Raw genomic sequence first — 19,686 nt, 5'->3', positions numbered from 1 at the left:
TTAAGTTGCCCTGTCTGCATAAGTGCACATTCGCTTTTTATCTTACCAAAACTATCGAACCTACCTGGTATCAAGTCAATATGTATCGGAATGTTGTAGCTAGGTAGATGTAAACAAATGACCTCTTTTCACTTTTCGAAACTTGGACGACGAGAATACGAAATTCGCACACCCACCACAAACATCCCACATTGCCACCTAGTATGTAGGTATTGTACCATATCAGCATATGTATCGATTGCGGGGTGGTTCTCCAAAACCCCCTCCAACATCTATCAACTAAGGATACTACTAATTAGGTACCTACCTAATTACCTATACCTACCTAGGTACGAGAAATATCTCCGATTAATAAAAGACTCGGGAGACTTCCTACCTATCTAGTACATGAAAATAATCTCAACTCTATTATGCCTCATCTACCGATCCCATCTCCGATAGAGAGACTATATTTATTTATCAAAGCCACTTCGACTTCATCGTAACTCAAAGAATTACGTCAAGGCTCCAGCTCTTTCTTTCATCACGCCACCGGCTTCCTACGAGGACTCATTTTTTGATATTGAACGGACCTTGTCTTGGCCACAGTCATATACCTAGTATCATACCTACCTATATACCACATATATACCTAGGTACTTAAGTATTCATCGAGACTTTTACCCCTATCGCCGGTTCATCAAGTTATTGACTCTTGATTCAATTTCTATGATTGAGCCGCTTGCTCATCTTCATGGCTGGTCTAAATGCTACAATGGGAGACGATCTCCCGTCACTCTTATTGTTACCCCCGCCTCCACATCCCGCAACTCGGCTCGCTCTTAACGCCGCATATGAGCCTCCTCTCAAAGCTGCCATCTCAAAGCTCAAAAATGCGAAAACAGGAAAGAATGGCGCAATTTTAATTGTCGGGTTAGTGTCACCTATTCTCACAGGCAATTATATACGACACAAATCCCTTTCTTGGCCTCACGTCCAATCTCTCCTAGCAGATCTATACAGCATTATATCCGTCATCTGTGTCCAATTATCAGTTCCTACTGATATTCACGCCGGTCCGGGATCCGTAGACGTCCGTGTGGTTTTAGTCGACCATGATTTATCTAAACCTCTGGCGATCGATTCAAAGCCAGCCATTGAACCGAATAATACAGTAATAATCAATCTCTCTACTTTCGTATCCGCTTATCATCCTTGGCGATATATACTTCATACGAACAACGAGCCCGGCTATGCACTACTCTTGACATACCTCAAACTATTTGAAGGTATTCAAACATTGAAGCAATCTCAGATAGTTGTCGTCGATGGCGGGCTTGCCGTGTCCGTCGGACTGCCTGACTCATTACAAGTATCTCCCCAAACTATTACGCAACCTACCGTATGTTTGGGAGGTACCTTTGATCATCTACATCCCGGACATAAACTACTCTTAACTGCCGCTGTCCTCTTGCTGAAGGTGCCCGACAAAGGTGCACCACGGCCGTGTCAATTCATCATCGGCATTACTGGTGATGAATTGTTGAAAAGGAAGAAATATGCCGAGTTCGTGCAGCCTTGGGACGAACGCGCCATGAATACGATTGATTTTCTGTCCTCAATACTCGATCTATCGAAGGACGGATGGAAGAAGAGCCAAAATGCTCAAATTATTGAGGATAGAATCATCAAAGATCACGGGGAACTCGTCGCCCAGTTTCGGAACGGCACCATCGAGGTTCGCTGTGTTGTTATCCAGGATGCTTATGGACCGACTATCACCACCGAAAACATGGATATTCTTGTAGTTTCAGGTGAGACAAGAAGCGGAGGTAACGCCGTGAATGAGCGACGAAAGGATCTCGGCTGGCGACAGCTTGAGACGTTTGAAGTGGACGTCCTCGATGCCGATGGAATTGTGCACAAGTCATCGGAAGCGCGAGATTTTACCCAAAAGATTAGCAGCACAGCCATTCGGAAGCAGAAGGCTCAGTCTCACACTTAGTCTAAAGATCTACCTAGTTGCTGTGTCTTGAGCATGTGTCTACTTGAAACACAACCGGGGAAACACGTCGATGGCATTCACTACATGAAAAGGGTCTGCCCTCCGTCTATAAGAAGGTCCGAGCCGTTGATATAGCTCCCCGCGCGGCTTACGAGCGTCACAATGGCCCCTGACAGTTCATCCGGCTCACCCATCCTTCCCATTGGATTTCGACTAGCCCACATCTTTCTTGCTTCATCTAGACCGTCGCCCTCATTTAATATCGTGTTCACTGTAACGGGAGTTAGTAATTCATTCTTGAGGATATCGATTTTAGGGGTTTAAGCATGTCTCTGGAACAAGCGACTCCTTAGTCAACTCGACTAGGTAGTTACTTATTGCTCCCAAAACAGACCATGAGGGTGAAAAAAGGGGAACTCTTGATGTAACATACTGTATCCCGGGGAAATACTGTTTACTCTAATTCCAAATTTTGCCCACTCGCCAGCAAGCGACCTCACCATAGCCACCACCCCAGCTTTAGACACGTTGTAGGAGACTTGGGGTTGGGGGAAGTTGACTCTATGCCCTGATATACTGGCTATGAATACCATACTCCCGCCGATTCCACGTTCTATCATCGTCCGAGCTACCGCACGAGCAACAAGGAAACCGCCAATCGTGTTCACGTTCACCACCCGATTCCAATCCTTTGCGGACCAGTCTAGCGCATGGCCGCAGGCAACCATTCCAGCGAAACTTAGCAGAATGCTGACACCGCCTAACAGCTTGACTGTTTCGTCAACTGCAGCGTTGACGCCATCTTCGTCAGTCACGTCAACTTTCAGGAATCGGATTTTGGCGTGTGGAAAGTCAGACTCCAGCACCGTGACTCTGGCTTGTGCCTCCGCTGGGTTCATATCAAATATCATAAGGCCTTCAAGACCATGTTCAAGGAGGGCGTTGCATGCAGCGAAGCCAAGATCCCCGGCTCCACCAGTGACAATCGCATTGCCCGTTACATGAAAGCGCTCCTGGGCCCTGTTTGTTGCCGGAATTTCGCGGGGTAGTGGCGGAGGCGGGGCCGTCAGTGAACCCGGAGAGCCGTCTCCCAAGGATATCAGAGGTAGCACCCTTGCCGTGAGCTCAGCTCTTTCGGTCGTCATCCTGGCGTAGGTATCACAAGGATGGCAATAATATAAAGCGCAATGAAAAGTTGCAGTGTATTCGTACAAATAATCTGCAAAAGCATCGCCTTTATATTTACTTCACCTCGGAGACTGCGGGGTCGGTTCTGACTGCAAGCCACTGGATGTGTAGCTTGTAGACTCTCGTGAAGATGGGCCTTCTCCGCTCCGATCTTGGGCTTGGAACTTGCGAGATCGGTATGGGGATTTACACGTATCCTTTCAACAATGCAGGTGGCTAATGCATTCATATCATCCCACAGCGGTCGTCCAATGCTTGGCCACTCCTCACGCCCCCAGATTTTGCTATATATGGGTCTGCGTTGACTGAATCCACAGAGATCAAAGTTTGTGCTTCGTCCGTGTTATGCCCTTTCATGGTCCCCTTATTCGGATCGTACCTAGGTATACATTGGATACTCTCAACTCATTGGTTGTAACTTACCTGAGGTATCAGGTGGTAGATCTGGGTATCTTCGTATGGGTAAGACTGTAGTTACCCATATTTTTACAAAGTCCATATCATAAGTACGTACCCAAATAAGAAATGGCATGAATAATTCTCATATAAATAGGTCCCTAGGGTAAAATGAATCTATTATCGTGTAATTTCAGTTTGACTAGGACTAGTTATGCACTACCTAGCATTCACATGTATTATTCTTGCTCCTAGAAGGCAGCATAAGGCTTCATAGAATGTGGTGTGTTGATATTTCTGATATACATAGACATAGAATGAAGCCACCAAGGTTATTTAGCAACCTTAGTGCTCTTTGTAAAGTACATAGGTAGATATCCTATTAATCTAGATACTTTTTAGGATCGTATAAGCCTAATAAATCGCATTAGGCTCTCATCTAGTTCATACTATCACCCTAACCACCCCCGTGTAGTATTTTAAATGTGTTACATCAAAGATACTTAGGTAAAGAGAATGTCACACTCGCATAAGGAGACCTAGTCAGCTGTACCTGTCGATTTAGTCCTGTCGAATACTACAAAATGGATACTATTAAAAAGAGCATATTCGCTGTCACTAGCTTTCAAAGGATAATATAGGTACCTACCTAAGTATACCGAAGACAATTAACTCATCTTGGCTGTACTTATACACTAGGATGCTTAGATGAAGTTTCATAGTTAGCTACATCAAACCGACCTTGGGCAAAGGCCACCTGGATGAAAATAGATAAGAGTGGAGGTAATGAAAAGACGTGTATTACCACATCAGAGCGCGAAGTCATATTCGCAGCACGCCATGAAGGGCAGAATGAATTGGAAACCATCGTTTTTCATCTGATTATAAACTTAACTCCAGAACTTACTTGTTATATCATATTCAAGCTAATTAGCCCTTATGTAGCAGACTTTTATGAACACAAATCATCTGCATCGCCCCGCCCAGCATCACGACCACTTTCAAACGGGGCTACGGGCTCGGCGCAAGGGCCCTCATTCCAGCCATTGTAGTACAGATTCATCCAGCTTCCAGCGTCCGTACCATTCGTCGTAGCATTGCCTGCACCACCGACCAGCATCTCGCCAACCTTGCCATTGGGGCACAAGCTTGCGGTCTCATTTTCCTTCGCGGTCTCGATAACGCCGGACGACGTCTCGTTGCTCGGGTCGCCGGTGTGGTAGACGGCCTCACAGTCGCCGCGGCCCCAGGGGTCGAAGCCGCCGGGCAGGTGCGCGTTCGGGGTCTGCGTGTAGACGGGGACGAAGCGCCAGGCGACACAGTTGAAGATGCCCGCGCACTGCACGCAACAGTCCAGTTTGTTGGATACGGCACCTACAGTAACAGTAGCTGTGGGCAAGTCCGTACGCGCAGGCGCAAAGCCAGCCGCGTTTAGCTGTGCCGACGGATTGCAGAAGTTAGGCACAGTGGCTGTGGGGTAGGCTCCCGCGATCGAAGTGCATACCGCGCCCGCGGAGCTAGAAGTGGAAGCGGGGGAAGAAGATGACGAAGAGTCCTCAGCTTCGGCCTGGACGCCGGTAGCGGCGGCAGCTTCGCCGGCGGCCGGGCGGGTGGGGACTGTGATGGCGGTTGGGGGTGAGGCGTAGGATAGGGGGGTCTGGTATGCGCCGAGGGTGGTCAGGGGGGTGAGAGTCAGTGGGTGGGCATATCCAGTGACGGTTGAGACAGCAGCAGCATTAGTGGTCTGTATAAAGTATTAGTGGTCACTTTAAGATAAAATTTGCGTGGGGTGAGTAAATTTTAGTCCCATTTACCTCAGTCGTTTGTCGAGCCTCGACAGGCTTAGCTAAAGCTACACCAAAGCTAGAAATACCCATGAGAAGGGTGATTCCCATCTCGGGAGAAAGAAGTTGAGGTAGCATCTTGAATAACGGATGTTATGTTACAGCCGAAGTAATCTTGAGATTCTTGAGACGAGGTGGATCGAATTTATATGCCGAAAGATTCAGTGGGTTGTATGTGAAACTGGTTGAGGCCGATATGCGAATGTTTGTCGTTTGTTGTTTGTATAAGTAGTAGATAAATTGATAGGGAAGGGTTTGGAAACGAAAACGGAGATGAACAGTGGGATTTCACGCGAGAAGCTCAGTGTAGAGAAATTTATCGAATAATAAATGGAAGGACAAGTCCACCAAAGAACTAAAAAATCCCCTCAATCTTATGAATATCTAAGGCGGTGAGCTTCCCACCTTCTTGTTGATATTCATCTGAAGAGGGTGCAAACACGGCTGTGAGCGAAGTTCGGATAGTGAATGGTGGACGGTGGATGATGGATGCTTGTGAAGTCGAAGTGGCAAGCAATCAATGGCTACTACTTCGTAGATATCATCCTACATACATGCTTCCGGGCACCTAAGAAATGTCCCCGCAACGCTTAGATCAGATGCTGGCAGTGATGTGGTGCGTAGGTGACAGGTGTAATAAAGCATTCTTAAAAGTGTTATGGTGCTAAGGTGATATCCCATTAAGATATAAGGTGGTAAGGTGGTAGAGTGTTAATGGGCTGAATAGGGTTCCTACCCAATTTGGCCTTCAATTGCTATATTGAATATTATTAGAGGACCGGGTTCTAGGTCCCCCCCATGTCGAGATCAACACTACCTAGTAACAATTGATGAGATCTTACTAGGTGTTTTCATTCCTAAATGTTGGTATCTGATAATTAGTAGATACTTTACTCCGTACACCTGACAGACCTAATTGTCTTGTTGCCCTTCTTTCATAGTAGGTAGGTACCTACCCGTAGCCAGCCCAGCCTAGCCAAGCCAGCCCGGGGGGCGACGTTACGTTTGCGGCAAGTATCCCTACAATAGGGGAATTATGCGTAAAATCGTGGAGGATTATTCGCTTGAAGGTATGAAGATCGTCATCTTTGGACAGCTTGCTTGGATTCCTAACTCGGTAGATATCTAGAACAAGTCGTTTCAGATGGCAAGTAGTGCATGACAGGAAGGGAATGATGGGGATTAGAAGGACAAGGGGAGACAAGAGAGACAAGGGGGATAAAATGATGCGGAGGATCTTCCGTCAAGGTAACAACGGGCAACTCCCCGTTACATCCTAGACGTCACTTAATATATCTTCCGCTAGGAAAGAAACTCTAAAAATTCTAAAGTTCTAACCATTCTAACCATTCTAACATTCATGCACGATTAAGTAAACCATCGCGATCGCGTCAAATCGATTATGAAATATTTAGACTTGGAACTTCCAAGTTCATAGTTGAGAAATACAGTGTACAGTGCTCTGTATCTGGTGCGTAATTGCCAGGTGGTTTGGAAGAAATTGAGTTTGGCTTGGACGTAACGGACCAATCAGATTTATTTCAAAATGCATGTCTCTTGTCTACCGCACCTGCCAAGTCCCCATGACCTACCTAAGTAAGTACTAGGTACCTATCGATAACTGACTGCTCTTATCGATATTATTTTGACCAGCTGCCCAGTACAGTCTCTCGCTGTCTTATATGTAGTTAACACTACCTACATATGTATTTACACTCACAGGCTGACTTCCAGACTTTGTGTTTCCCTTTTGGCGCCTTCTAGATCTGAAAGTTCATAGTTACTATTGATAATCCAAAGCTCCGAGCTTCAACTACGACTACCTACCTACTAGGTACCTAGTAGTTCATTCTTATCGTTCCTTACCTACCTACTTATGTAGTACTAATATGCAACGGAGGAAGACACTCGAACTCTAGATACCCAAACACACGGCTATCCCGATACTCATGCTATAATAGTATATATGTACATCTACACATCTATAAATCTATACATCTACACATTTATACAGAGTCGATAATATGAGCTTTGGAACTTCTGTGTTATCGAAACTACGACTTGGCGAAGGCGGTATGTCTACCTTGCTACCTCTGCATACGTCTCCACCATCGCGTCCGTCGGAAGAACATGACCTGGCCGAACTCTCTCCTAGGGCCGACGATGCGCTCCTCTCGCCAGGATTCTCTCGCGATCTGACTCCTGATAGTTCCGGTGCCGATTACCGAAATAACGATCGGATCTCTGCGCGCTCCAAGGGCAAAGGCAAAGCTATTGCCTTTGCCTACCAAGATCGACCGGTATATTCGAATTCTAGAACCCCCAAATCTGGTGATGACTATACTTTTGCGACAGGTGGAAACCAGAAAGACCTTAAAGTGCCGCCTGGTATTTGGCGGCCAAAGATTCACACCGAACAGCGCGACAGTGGCCATGCTACTACCGGCACTCCAACATCTTTGGTCGAGAGTATCTTTTTGGGCCGATCTAGCCGAACCGATCGATCGTCAGACCGTATAATTTGTTCCGAAGTCGACAATACATTTAAATTTATGCAAAGGCGAGAACGTCAGATACACAAGGAGCTTCAGAAGTTGCTAGATGCCCAAGGCGCTGCATTGGAACGGGATCTTGGAGGAGGGGATCTGAGGGAGGCCTCGTCTGAGAGCAGCAGTAAGCGAGAGCTATCTCCAGTCTCGTCAACGTCAACTGCACAGCCAAGCTTAGCTGGGGGTTCCGTCGTGCCTGTTCGTCAGCCTAAAAGAAAACCGATGTCTAAACGGCAGGCTCGTAACGGTATAGCACGCTCTGTCACAATGCTGGCCGACCTGAAAAACGAGGAGGACGCATACATCGCCGCCGCGTTAGCTAGTCGAAAGACTGCCCTGTCTAAATTGCGTAACTTGTCATCTCAGCATAAGTCTATTACAGCAGAGATGAAGGCCCTGGAGGAAGATGACGATCTACCGATTAGAACCGAAATACTGGCAATGGAGGACAAGCATCGCACTGTTTCTGCTAACATCGAAAAATTAGAAGAAAAGCTCCGAGCCTTGAAAAGAGCCAAGATCGACCTGGAACGTAGGCTCGAAGAGGCAAGGAGCACTCGAGACTCTAGCCTCAGTGGATACAGGGGCGCCCTAAAGCAGTGTGACCAAGGAATTGTTAGCCTTATGAAATATCCAGGCATACAAGTACTGGAAGTTGAGGACCTGAAGGAGCAAGGGGGTGGGGACTTGATCGCGCTCACGTCGAAACACATGTCTGGTGTTGAGTTCCTTTCGCTACGGCCAGAAAGGAGGACAGCTGAGATGGCCAAGGATTGGTGGGAAGGCGAAGTGTCCATCCTGGAACTGCGTAAGGCCGCTGTTGACAAGGAGCGAACCGCCTTGGAAGAAGGTAATGAGATATGGCAGCAAGTATTGGTCCTCTTAGTCGATTTCGAGACTCGATTAAATGAGTCGCTTCAAGTTGCTACAAAACAACACGACTTCGAATCAACTAACCCAGGCTCTATCCTACGCAACCAATATAAGGAACTTCAGAAGACACTACGCGAATTACAGAAACTTCAAGACTATGTTGAGACTCGGGGGTGGAATCTCCTAATCGCCGCTATCGGTGCAGAGCTTGCGCATTTTATCGGGCTGAAGGACTTTCTAGCAGATGTCATCCGTAGCTCCGGATATGACGACGGAACACTCACACCAAGCACACCCGATGGCACTGATCTAGTCGACGTCCATGAGAACGACCAATTGGTCACGGACGCGCACACACAATCACCGGAAGACGAGGAACTGAGTCGTAGCGTAGTCCGGCGCTGGGATGGCGTCGACGAGCAGCAGACCCGCGGTAGCCCGCCCGTAGACCTTCGAGGCGGCGCGCTGCGCTCCGAAGAAAGTGACAACGAGGTGCCACCTGGTCTCTTCAGCGAGATACGTCACAACGAGAGCGAAGATGAGAGCCACAACGACATTCCGGACGAATTCCTGTCCATGCATAGCCCTCCGCGACGGGATAATCACCTGAGAAGGGAGAGTAGCGAGACAGATAACGCGGTCCCACCAGACTTACTAGCCGAGACTCGGAGGGACGACGATGATACTGTCGATTAGGTCATCAGGCAGCTTCTTAAACGCATGTAGGTAGCACGTGGATATCCCAATCGGCGTTTAAAGCGAGTTTGGTCTTCGGGCTATAGCGAAATATATGAATTAGATGAGGGTTAGGTGGAAGTTTCGTCCGCATGTATAAGGGCTTGGTATACGGGAGCGGATTCCACGATGGGTCATGGCAAGATGCAATGGGGTTGAGGGCCGCTAAGGTTATTATAGAGTTTTGCCACAACCGCCCTCTTGCGTAAGGCGTTATGAGGAATAGCCATTAGCTTTATGAACAATCCATGATTTTGATATGAATATTTTGTATCCTTTAAGACTACGCGACGAAAAAAAATAATCGCCTGATGGAATAATAAAGCAAAATAGCGATCACCCCAATAACAAATCACGATGAGTAAAACAGGCAAGTTTTCTTATAATAGGAACGGCTCCTCTCTTCTCATGCAACGCGGCAGTAGCCTACATACAAGCAATAAAGTGAAAGGGGTGGTTTTCGTTCCTTCGTCTATCGTAGTAAGAAATTCATCAAATGGATATATGACCCAATAGCAACGCCTGTTCGTGACGGGGAGAGAAAAAAGTCCAATCCAATGTGGATGATATGAAGAGGCAGGCAACCAGCCGACTCCTTCACCTGCATTTCTAACAGCGTGTCCTCCCGGTGTGACATGCTGCAGGTGGTTATAGGAGTAGTATGGGGATATAGTGGTGCTAGGTTAAATGCGGAATAGCGTATGGGCCTAGTTCGCTTGTGATAGTATCCATAGATCTAGGCGGTGATGACGATGACAGTCATGATGGAGCGACTTGTTGAGGATCGATCTCCCGCTATCGTGTGCCATACATATATCCCCAGCTATCTTGCCTGTCCGAAACCTGTCGCGACAATTTATCGAGTCCGGTGGAACCAACCGCTTGATCCAGCTATCGCGACGGATTGATCCATCACCCACTCGCCGACTCCGAGGTACTTGTCTATCCACTTGTTTGCTTCTTTGTCTCCGCCGACGGATACGCGCTCAGTGTTGAAACTAGGGGATCGAATTCACGTCAGCCTCTCGCTTTGACCTAACACGCCGTCTCCCAACCTCTTTTTCTGTCTGGTACGGTCCCACCGCAATCATATCCCTGACTAGGCTATGCAAAGAAGCAAGATGGAGGCAGGTACTCACGTCAGACCGGTTGACCGCCTCATGCCGGCGAGGATGGTCGAGACTGAGGACAATTTGTTAGTCGCTACGGATGTACAGGTCCGTTCAAATGTTCAGAGGAATCGCATACTGAGAACCGCATCTACGGCGTAGTGAGTGAGTCGTCCGAGCTTTCCCCATAGGCCAAATGTCAGCAAGTTAAGGAACTATTTAAGAGAAGGTACACCGATCAGAGTTCAGCGTCGTCTTAAGGAGAAGGGGGGTGGATATAGGAAGAGTCTGCTTGAAGAAAGACTTTGCTTGCTCTGGAGGGCGATCTAGCAATCTCGCGACAGATACTCCAGTAGAAAGGGGAGGTGAAGTTGGGGAAGCGGAAGCGGGAGCGGGAGCGGAAGGGGATTATGCGCGCAAGAACATACCACCATATTTACGAGAGAGAGAGAAGTTAGTAGTTGGCTAATAATCGTAATTCGCGGCGTGTGTGTGATATGGATCGAATAGATTCGCAAATTGGGAGATGTAGTACTACGTATGTATTTATTGTTGTTTGGGGGAAGAAGGAGGGAAGATCACGAGGTCTTTGTCATGAGGTTGGTAAGTAGTAGGTAGGTAGGTACTGTCTGGTCTGTAGTTCGCTAAAGGGAAGGTGGAAGGAGCACAACGCCTCTATCCGTCTTCCGCAACATATGAACCTTGCTAGTAGACGGCGTGGCGGTGGGCCAGTGGTACCAGCACCTACATTAGGAAATACCCCACCATTCTACGGTCGGATTTATCTAATCAACCGGATAAATCTAGCGTACAATGTACCCATTGTGGCACTTCCAAGTCCTAAGCCACAAATTACATAACACATTCGACTCGAGAGACCTAATAATATCCATAATATCTCAAATTCCTTAGGATATGATAGTTACTTACTTACACCCACGACCTTGCAGGCATAGTCTATGGTCAATCGGTACGTTTCGTAGATGGTTTGCGGATTCGTGCCTAAGGTTGTCCATCACCCTCATAATTATCCGAACGTCGGAGGAATTCATCTCCTATGATAGTAGGCAGAGCCTTTGTAAGGGATATTTTGACTCGGAGAGATGATTTTCTTAACTACCTAGAGACCTAGGTACTTTGTATGTAATGAAATCTCCTAAGCCTAGGTAATATCCGACGTCAATCTTGGTTCGCGAGTAGTATTTCGTGCACCTCACCTCCCCCAGAACCACCCTCGCCGGGTCCTTCACCTAGGCTCCACCAAGTCTTCACCTTTAGTGACCCAAGAATAATACTCAACTCTAGATTCGTTCTTGGTTAGCTTGTTCCAGGGTGGCTTTTTTCTCACGTTCTCACGCGCTAATGACGTCTTTCATCAATTTGAGGAGCGTTCGATAACTGATGACATAGTACGTGCCATAAAGGTCGAAAACGCAATCCAGTCAGTTCTGCTCCTTGCTTGCCATTTTCACCCATGTTCCTGAAGACGATCGTTCGTTGTCTCTTATATTGAATGGAGGGTTTCATGAGGTCGTTGGCAAGCATTCCTCCAGACCGATATCTTCATTTAATATTATCGACATATAGGATTTGATCGTTTCATCATGATAAGGTACTCGGGTATGCTCTTGAAGCGGTCTCTTCAACTACACACGATATTATGGAGTTTGATCGAGGCAAAGCATTAGTAGTAGAATGTACTACGCAAGAAACATTACAACGAAAACATTGCACTTGAAGAGTATTTAATAAAGTAGCCTTTCGTAGCTCGTAGTTGTAGATAATAAAAGGAAAATTAAGGTTAGTATATTGGTAACATCACAGCCAATAGGAGTTAATGTGTTTCCAAAAAGGGAAATTGGCTACGAGGTAGGTATGTAGGTAGAGTGGGCAAAACTGTAAAAGATATGGTAGGTAGGTACTCGGTGGGTACTACCAGGTACATATAGGTATGTGTTGATGGAAAAGCTAACTTACACTCGGATCTAGATGCATTCATAGGTACCTACCTAGGTAGGTATCTACTTATCCACCATAGGTATATATAAATACCTATCATAAAATATGAGTATTTGCTGTTCGTTCATTGTTGATTGGTGCGAACCCCCTTTTTCTTCTTGGTCTCAATCTTTCTCTCGTTTCCTTTTCCCGTTTCTAAGCTATCCTAAAAGTTTTCTGATAGTTAATATTAGGGTCTATTGGCCCTGTATTTGAGTTGCTGTAAAAGTGTTGTAGTTCTAGCCGTGTACTTGGCGTAAAATCGATTGTTATTCAAAGCTAGAGTCAAGCATGGGAGCTTAGAGGGGATCATGGATTTATGAGACGGCTGTGTACCCATATACCTACCTAGTACCTAGTACCGTAACACGCGGGCATTCAGCTTCGAAAAACTGCAATAGATGAATACATACTAGGCAGGTAGGTACCAAGTAATGCTCAATGCACAGCTCTTAGTTCAAGTTCGAACTTACCGCATTAAAAGCAATATAAATTAGTTTATTTTAATAGAGAACCGTTGTTTCCGTGATGCCCCGCCCCTCGACAGGTAGCGATTATTGGCAAGGAATGCCTATCGAGTTGATTCTTGGATCTCAACTGCCGTCGTATTGAGTTGTAACCGAGTGCTCGCTTCCATTTCTAGATTTGCATTTTGGTCGGCCTCGCTTGAATTATGGAACTAGTATGTACCTATCTACGTAAGTACCTATGTAAGTCGCTGCTGGGTGAGTCGTTTCATTTAGGAATGCTCCTGCACTACATTGATCAACGTTCGGCCAAGACTCACTCACCTCTACCGAAAGTTAAGGTATTGCTGGAGGGTCCGACGCAGAACCAAACTTAATAGGGGTTAATGGAAAGTTTTTTTATTGCGAACCTTGGAAGTCGTACGTACTTCGATTTAGATGTGAAATCTGCATACGCGTCGTTCGAGTATTCTTCAGTTCTATATTAACCTCCTATCTTCATCCAGAACAGGACTGTCGGTATCTTACCCTGCGATGTGCTACAGTTTTACCTAACTCTATGTGGAATATACTTTTCAACGATAGAAGTGACTGGTTACCACTTAATCAAATTACAATTAACTCGAACGAAGCCACCAAGTCCATCGAGACCTCTCAGGGTCGTGATATGCTTAATGGATCGCCAAAATAGCACGGCGACAACCCTGACACAGGAAACTCCTCCACCTCCTTATACCCAGTACTTAGACGAAGAGGATGTCGAGAGAGAAGCCGAGGATGTAGAAGAGATCTCTTCTCAATCTAGTAAAGGGCTAGATCAACCCCATCCTCCCATACAACCGGCCATACACACAACAAGTGCGTTTCCGACGTCGTGGGGTCTCTACCGTTTGCTATCGATGAGCCGACTGCTTATGGTAGTCTGTCGTGAACGCGGGCCCCTCTTCGCGGTTTCAAGGAACCCGGGATGGTGGCACAAACTTCCTGAACTTGTACTACATCGTGGACCCTGTAGGGAACTGCCGGCTTTGGCTGCTGGTATGGGAGGAGTTGGAGTAGGGAGGCATTCTACGATCGTGCTCCCGCCATTGCCGGGATCCGGGCTAAAGTCCTCGCAAGAGATACTGCGGCGGGTGGAGGCCCAGGACCAGGCTGAGGAAGGCCAGCCAGAATCACACGTGCGATTCCAGTTCACGATCGAAGTCGGCATTCAACCTGACCAATGGAAGCGCGAGACATTTGAGTGGCGGTACGACGAAGGTGAATTCATCGCTGTTTTCCTAGAGGGTGCGACATCTGGATGGAAACTAGTGCGTCTAGCCGATGAAGAAGAGAGTAGCGATTATGAGGGACCGGAGCCGGGCCCTAGACAAGAGATTGTAGCGGTATGGGCATATACCAGGATGAGCTTGACGAAGGTTCTCAAGTTCCGATGTCTCGGAACCGGGGCGTCGGGCGTCTTTGGGGAAAGATGGACAATAATGGCAGCGATGACGGCGCTACGGATGTACCAGCGTCAACAAAAGAATCGGCATAAAGATTGGTAAAGGGGTTCGCATCTAACCCCTAAATCACCCCTTACTTTTCTAACCTAGTGTGGCTATGTTCAGTAGGGCGATACCATCACGGAAACCTCGATGAACCTTAGCCCAATGAAATGGCACAATAGCGTCGCAAATATTTTACGTGGCCGAGAAAAACATAGCCTAGAAGACAATGTATTTAGCATAGCCCGAATACACGATCGATTTTAGCGATAAGAGGACGCAGATGCTGGTGTCCTTTCCTCGATCTTTTGTTTGCAATGCTTGCTCGAAATATTGTATTGTATCGTTTGTGTCGTTGGATAATCAATTTACAGCTCAATCTCGTCATGTCTAGCTTACTCTCGTCATTCCTCGGAGTATCCATGCATGACGATTACCTATTCTATCCTCTATCGGGCCTGGTAAACTTCTAAGAAACTGAATCATAATGAGTGAGGACAGCGTGCCGAAGAGAAAATAGAATCCTAGCTCGTTTATGAGTTTTCATACGAATTGTTCATAGGTAGGTAAGTAACTGAGGGTTCTACCTACTCTGTAGCTCCGAGGGAGCGCTTATGTAATATGCTTTCAAAGCAGGTGGTTATATATTCGTGAATAACCTCTATATACATGATGCTAGGGGATGTAATGTCGGGATCCTGTTAATGTAAGATATTTTTATTGGTTTCCCCTCTTTTTCTCGTCCCTTTTGCCGCTCGTTTTTGGAGACAAACTCGCGAAATTCGCCCCCCCTAAAGATTCTTGATAACAAATCTATTTCTGAGCGCTTCGCCGTACTTAAGTACAAATATTGATACGGGAAACAGCGCGACGGCGATGAAACCCAGCAGACTGTTACCCCAACCGATACCCAGCTTGCTGTACATGGGCAAGCCGGCAAGCGGGAGCACAGCACCAGCCAAAGATCGTACGACTGTATTGCATGCTATGGCTGAAGCAGCATAGATGGTGAAGGTATCGACCAAGTACATTTGGATCGACATAAAAACAATCAAATTTCCGATGCCGACGATAGCTGTCCCGATGATGGGCGCGATCCAGTGTGTCCTGAAGTCGGCAGTCCATCCGTATATGAATAAGCCGGCAGGGATGAAAACGGCCCCTAAGGGAAGTAACGGTAATCGGTACTCGGGCTTCATGCCAGCCTTGGTTCCACCCGTCGCCTGGGCTTCCGCGTCAGCCTGAGCTGCTTTCCTTTGTATATATCTGTCGGAGGTCCCGCTGAAAAGAATAATGCCGATCATGCTTCCAACACCCAGTCCAAGGAATGCCAGACCAACGGTGCTCGTCGTGAAACCATAATACTCCTGGAATACCTCAGTCATGGTAGTAAACATAAGATACAAATAGCCATATGTAACCGCCTGTTATAATGTTAGCGGCTTAATTTCGAGGAAAGTTGAAGATAGTTTGAGAGGTTAAGCCTTCGAACTTCGACACTGCGTATTTCTGTACATACCATATAGAGTGATGTGATGGCAACGATTGGCGAGAGAAAGAGCATCTTAAAGGGGCGAATAATGCCTCGCTTGAAGTAGTCCCTGGGCGATAGGCCAGCATCAAGCTTCGACCGCAGGAGGTCGTTGCCAGTGTCCTTGCGCAACTTGGCAGCCTTCCTTTCTAGGATGACGGGTGCATAACTCTCCTTGAGGGAGAAAGTCATGAGAATGCCTAGGAACCCCCCAACAATGGTCAGTAACCAGAATGACCACCTCCAGCCCTCAGCATCGGATAGGAAACCCCCAGCAACAGGGCCAATGATGGGACCAAGAAGTGGGCCAATGCTGAACACAGCCATTGCACCACCCCGCTTCTCCTGAACGATCATATCGGCAATAGTCCCGCCACCGTTGGTGATTGATACGGAGCCGAACACGCCGGCGAAAAATCGGAAGACGATTAGAGCATTCAACGTTGGGGCGAGAGCGCATCCGATTTGGAATGCGACAAATCCCACATTGGCGATGTGATACAGGATGACTCGGCCGTAAATTTCGGATAAGGGGGCGAAAAGCATAGGTCCGGCGGCAAATCCCAAGACGTAGACCGAGACCACAAACGCTGCGATCTCTAGCGAGGTGGAGTGGAATTCAGCTATAACCTGGGGTACACCCGGAGCAAAGATGGCTGAAGGTGATATGGCGTTAGCACTTATTCAATGAGTGTTCATATGAAGCGATATAATTAAGACATGAGATTTATGCGATGAGAGACTTACACGATGCTAGGGGAGAGATGAAGGTCATCGCACTGATTAGGCCACAGTTAAGGACCTTACGCCATGTTGGCCAGTTGTATGGGTTTTCCGGGTCGTTGGGGCCAGACCACCAAACGACGTTCGGACTCGTATCGCTGTCATCGTCATCGTTGCTACTCGAGAGCGCGGCCTCGCCCGGCGCCTGTGCCTTCTCAACATCGCGATTCGCCCTACTCCCTCCGCTAGCAATCGAATTTCTTCTTCGGTCGGCTATCGATCGCTGCCGTCTGAGCTCTTCCTCCTCGCTTAGCACAAAGCCCTGACTCGACGGGATATCCGCGTCGTGTCCCTCATCCACAGCTTGGCTGATCTTGCGCCGAAGCTGCAACTGCGCGTCACTGCCGGAATCATTATCGCGCTCGCCGTCTGTATGCGTCGCAGCAGGAGTTAATGATGGACTGGATGCCATTTTCCCTTGCTGGTTATAAGGTTAACGACTTAATATTATAGAGGTTCATTATTAATTATACGAAAATGGAAGTAGGAAGATTAGAAATTAACGATATGGTATAAACCATGAAGTTGGGGATATTGTTTGCTTACATATGCCTAGCTCCTCTCCTGGGGGTCCTGGGGAAGAAGATCGCGAGCCCTAGCAAAGCGGGTTTGCGCTGGGACGGCCCGCGTTTTGTTATGCGTCCGATGTTGTTGGTTGAGGCGTTTCTTTCTTTCTTTATTTTTTCCCCTTTTCTCAAAAATCTAGAAACCTTCCCGGATGTGTATGACCAAACATATTACCACCATATTGCGTCGGGGAATGAGCATTTGTATCTATCGTAGGATCTAAGGTTCATCTCACCGATGGGATGAAGAACCACGGAAGATAAATAGAGGGAGAGAAACGGTCATGATAAAAAAAATTACATAGATCTAGCCCATGCTCGCTTCCCATCAACGCGGTGCAACTTAACATTCGATTGGCTCGTGGTAAGAAAAGGACTAAGAGTATGGAGTCGACCCCCCGATGACCCCCCGGCCGCGCGAAGCCGAATTTGGGCGTGCCCCATAGTCCTAGCCGTTCTTTGGTCACCGTACACTGTAGAAAGAGGGAATAGATCTCAGGGTTGGTTCGGGCGCTAATCCTTAAAAGGGTCAATTACAGGCATAGTCGTATTACTATGGCAAGGTAGCAAACGTCGCCGTCTACCATAATATGTACAAGGTAATTAGGTGTGTACAGCGTATTATCGCTTCTCTCATGATTTATATAAAAATGTCCTATGTAAGTGTAAGCACTTAGAATTCAACGGCTGCTAAAGTTATGTCTCACTGCATATCAATTTCTCGTCGGTAACCACTTACGTAGACGGCGATAGCTTTTATAGGGTGGTATTAGTTCAATGTTGGTATAACCACCTGGGCATACAAGGTAGATAGGTGTTAAACATCTGACATGCGCCGTGTATCAGCGCCGCGTATAGGGGATTCAAATATAGGTCGCGGCCAATTCTGGTTCCGGGGAAGATGTGCAATGAGCGAATGGCGCATAGGCGGATAGGTACGCTAATAACCCTTGTTCCTTCCGGCAAGCCAATACCTGATATCTGTACATAGTACTAGGTACTACCTACCTAGTAGTATGTACCCAGGTGTATGCATATTTTGTATCACGGAGTCTTTTGTAGCCGTACATACCTAGGTAGATACCTACATAATATTGAATGCGGCGTTATTGTACCTACATATGCCATAGTTTTTAGTTTTTTTTCTCCCCTGAGGATCTTGCCTGTTGCTTAGGTACTTATCTAGGTAGGTAGGTATATACTTATTAATCATGATGTTCTCCGCAACTCTAAGTGTACCTAGGTCAGTTTGATTTTGACCTCGTTGCCGAACTTGCCATTGTTCCATTGTTCCATTCTGCCATTGAAGATGTCGAAAGCTTCCCTACCTCAGTGGAACAGTTCTATTGGATCTGATCACGGTTCCACATAAACTCCCGATGCCCAGGCTGCAAGCATGTAGCCCATGCAAGGCCATGTACGTATTGTATACAACGTGCGACCAGGCTAAAGCAATAAAGGCAATTAAGTTGCCGAGGTGGCATTAATGTCTTCGATCATGAAGTATGGCCAGGGTACAAGGTTCAAATCCGTCTTAGCTTTTTATCTGGGATCGCGAATGAGAGTCCTGCTATTCCTTATTTTACAATTCATAAATCCGATCTAAAGAACGGAACGAATTATGTAAACCGAGACATGCATAACTAAAGTTATGCATCAACCGCTAACCTGCTAATAGCCTAGTCGCCACCCTTAGCTCTTTCCAACTTTTCACTCATCGCACGATCACGGGAGCGGGAGCGTGACGCGACCCCAAACATCCGGCTTTCAGCTGCGAAAGTCTAACGCGATGTCGGAAATATATTCCGGTATACTCAATTTCATACTCAGGCAGTCAGGTACCCAGACGAATACATTATGTTAAAAAAATTACTATGGTGCGACCATTTATGTCATATCGTCTTGCCATCTTTAGCTTGAAGTGAAACTGTCAGAATGTCTCGTAATTAGACGTTGGAGAATCAGTCATAGCGGATTGAACGGTGAGACATCGCCGCCCCAGTCCCCGGCACCCCGGTCCTCCATCCTCCGACCAGCCGAACTGTCGCTAAGAATTTCCTTCTAACATAATAATTTGACGCCTATTTGCGGGCAATCTTGATGCCCAGGCGTCTTTAGTATCTCATATCAATTGATGCCTGTATACACGACATGCGTAGCACCCGAACACCGAACA

The 19,686-nt window shown here is 47.0% G+C and overlaps 8 protein-coding genes across 8 annotated transcripts; 4 read left to right on the top strand and 4 right to left on the bottom strand.

The window, feature by feature from the left end:
* The first annotated feature begins 361 nt into the window (after positions 1–361).
* Positions 362–2,065, top strand: GGS22DRAFT_50824 (pantetheine-phosphate adenylyltransferase-like protein). The gene has a single exon (XM_047967284.1). It carries the CDS (start codon positions 734–736, stop codon positions 1,982–1,984), a length of 1,251 nt encoding a protein of 416 aa, XP_047816197.1. The 5' UTR covers positions 362–733; the 3' UTR covers positions 1,985–2,065.
* On the bottom strand, positions 2,065–3,129 carry GGS22DRAFT_191531 (NAD(P)-binding protein; the record flags this gene model as incomplete). Its single annotated transcript, XM_047965139.1, has 2 exons — positions 2,065–2,255; positions 2,418–3,129. 2 exons carry the CDS (start codon positions 3,127–3,129, stop codon positions 2,065–2,067), a joined length of 903 nt encoding a protein of 300 aa, XP_047816196.1.
* A 1,058-nt stretch (positions 3,130–4,187) lies between these two features.
* Positions 4,188–5,723, bottom strand: GGS22DRAFT_50811 (uncharacterized protein). The gene is made up of 2 exons (XM_047967283.1): positions 5,383–5,723; positions 4,188–5,312 (listed from the first exon to the last, which is right to left on the bottom strand). The coding sequence occupies exons 1-2, from the start codon at positions 5,488–5,490 to the stop codon at positions 4,521–4,523; spliced, it is 900 nt and encodes a 299-aa protein (XP_047816195.1). The 5' UTR covers positions 5,491–5,723; the 3' UTR covers positions 4,188–4,520.
* A 1,398-nt stretch (positions 5,724–7,121) lies between these two features.
* GGS22DRAFT_50735 (uncharacterized protein) lies at positions 7,122–9,785 on the top strand. The gene has a single exon (XM_047967281.1). It carries the CDS (start codon positions 7,437–7,439, stop codon positions 9,528–9,530), a length of 2,094 nt encoding a protein of 697 aa, XP_047816194.1. The 5' UTR covers positions 7,122–7,436; the 3' UTR covers positions 9,531–9,785.
* Positions 9,786–10,315: 530 nt separating this feature from the next.
* On the bottom strand, positions 10,316–11,191 carry GGS22DRAFT_50743 (DUF1748-domain-containing protein). Its single transcript, XM_047967282.1, has 4 exons — positions 11,107–11,191; positions 10,818–10,893; positions 10,709–10,751; positions 10,316–10,567 (listed from the first exon to the last, which is right to left on the bottom strand). Exons 1-4 carry the CDS (start codon positions 11,110–11,112, stop codon positions 10,426–10,428), a joined length of 267 nt encoding a protein of 88 aa, XP_047816193.1. The 5' UTR covers positions 11,113–11,191; the 3' UTR covers positions 10,316–10,425.
* Positions 11,192–13,817: 2,626 nt separating this feature from the next.
* GGS22DRAFT_196047 (uncharacterized protein) lies at positions 13,818–14,690 on the top strand (the record flags this gene model as incomplete). Its single annotated transcript, XM_047965769.1, has 1 exon — positions 13,818–14,690. The coding sequence occupies one exon, from the start codon at positions 13,818–13,820 to the stop codon at positions 14,688–14,690; it is 873 nt and encodes a 290-aa protein (XP_047816192.1).
* Positions 14,691–15,156: 466 nt separating this feature from the next.
* Positions 15,157–17,762, bottom strand: GGS22DRAFT_50714 (bicyclomycin resistance protein). Its single transcript, XM_047967279.1, has 4 exons — positions 17,491–17,762; positions 16,909–17,365; positions 16,150–16,817; positions 15,157–16,054 (listed from the first exon to the last, which is right to left on the bottom strand). Exons 2-4 carry the CDS (start codon positions 17,354–17,356, stop codon positions 15,422–15,424), a joined length of 1,749 nt encoding a protein of 582 aa, XP_047816191.1. The 5' UTR covers positions 17,357–17,365; positions 17,491–17,762; the 3' UTR covers positions 15,157–15,421.
* On the top strand, positions 17,416–17,885 carry GGS22DRAFT_50726 (uncharacterized protein). Its single transcript, XM_047967280.1, has one exon. It carries the CDS (start codon positions 17,464–17,466, stop codon positions 17,725–17,727), a length of 264 nt encoding a protein of 87 aa, XP_047816190.1. The 5' UTR covers positions 17,416–17,463; the 3' UTR covers positions 17,728–17,885.
* Positions 17,886–19,686: the final 1,801 nt, after the last annotated feature.

Source organism: Annulohypoxylon maeteangense, assembly GCF_022496945.1.
Source record: "Annulohypoxylon maeteangense strain CBS 123835 unplaced genomic scaffold GGS22scaffold_16, whole genome shotgun sequence".
Lineage (NCBI taxonomy): Eukaryota > Fungi > Ascomycota > Sordariomycetes > Xylariales > Hypoxylaceae > Annulohypoxylon > Annulohypoxylon maeteangense.
This window is presented reverse-complemented; position numbering and strand designations above follow the sequence as displayed.

Bases quoted from the DNA above. Each gene is read 5' to 3' on its own strand.
- GGS22DRAFT_50824 (XM_047967284.1), top strand. From the start codon at position 734: ATGGCTGGTCTAAATGCTACAATGGGAGACGATCTCCCGTCACTCTTA.
- GGS22DRAFT_50811 (XM_047967283.1), bottom strand. From the start codon at position 5,490: ATGCTACCTCAACTTCTTTCTCCCGAGATGGGAATCACCCTTCTCATG. The intron at 5,313-5,382 runs GTAAATGGGACT...TACTTTATACAG, and splicing joins AGGCTCGACAAACGACTGAG to ACCACTAATGCTGCTGCTGT.
- GGS22DRAFT_50735 (XM_047967281.1), top strand. From the start codon at position 7,437: ATGAGCTTTGGAACTTCTGTGTTATCGAAACTACGACTTGGCGAAGGC.
- GGS22DRAFT_50743 (XM_047967282.1), bottom strand. The intron at 10,752-10,817 runs GTATGCGATTCC...AATTGTCCTCAG, and splicing joins CGCCGTAGATGCGGTTCTCA to TCTCGACCATCCTCGCCGGC. The intron at 10,568-10,708 runs GTGAGTACCTGC...TCGATCCCCTAG, and splicing joins AGGCGGTCAACCGGTCTGAC to TTTCAACACTGAGCGCGTAT.
- GGS22DRAFT_50714 (XM_047967279.1), bottom strand. From the start codon at position 17,356: ATGGCATCCAGTCCATCATTAACTCCTGCTGCGACGCATACAGACGGC. The intron at 16,818-16,908 runs GTAAGTCTCTCA...TATCACCTTCAG, and splicing joins CATCTCTCCCCTAGCATCGT to CCATCTTTGCTCCGGGTGTA. The intron at 16,055-16,149 runs GTATGTACAGAA...ACATTATAACAG, and splicing joins CCATCACATCACTCTATATG to GCGGTTACATATGGCTATTT.
- GGS22DRAFT_50726 (XM_047967280.1), top strand. From the start codon at position 17,464: ATGAAGTTGGGGATATTGTTTGCTTACATATGCCTAGCTCCTCTCCTG.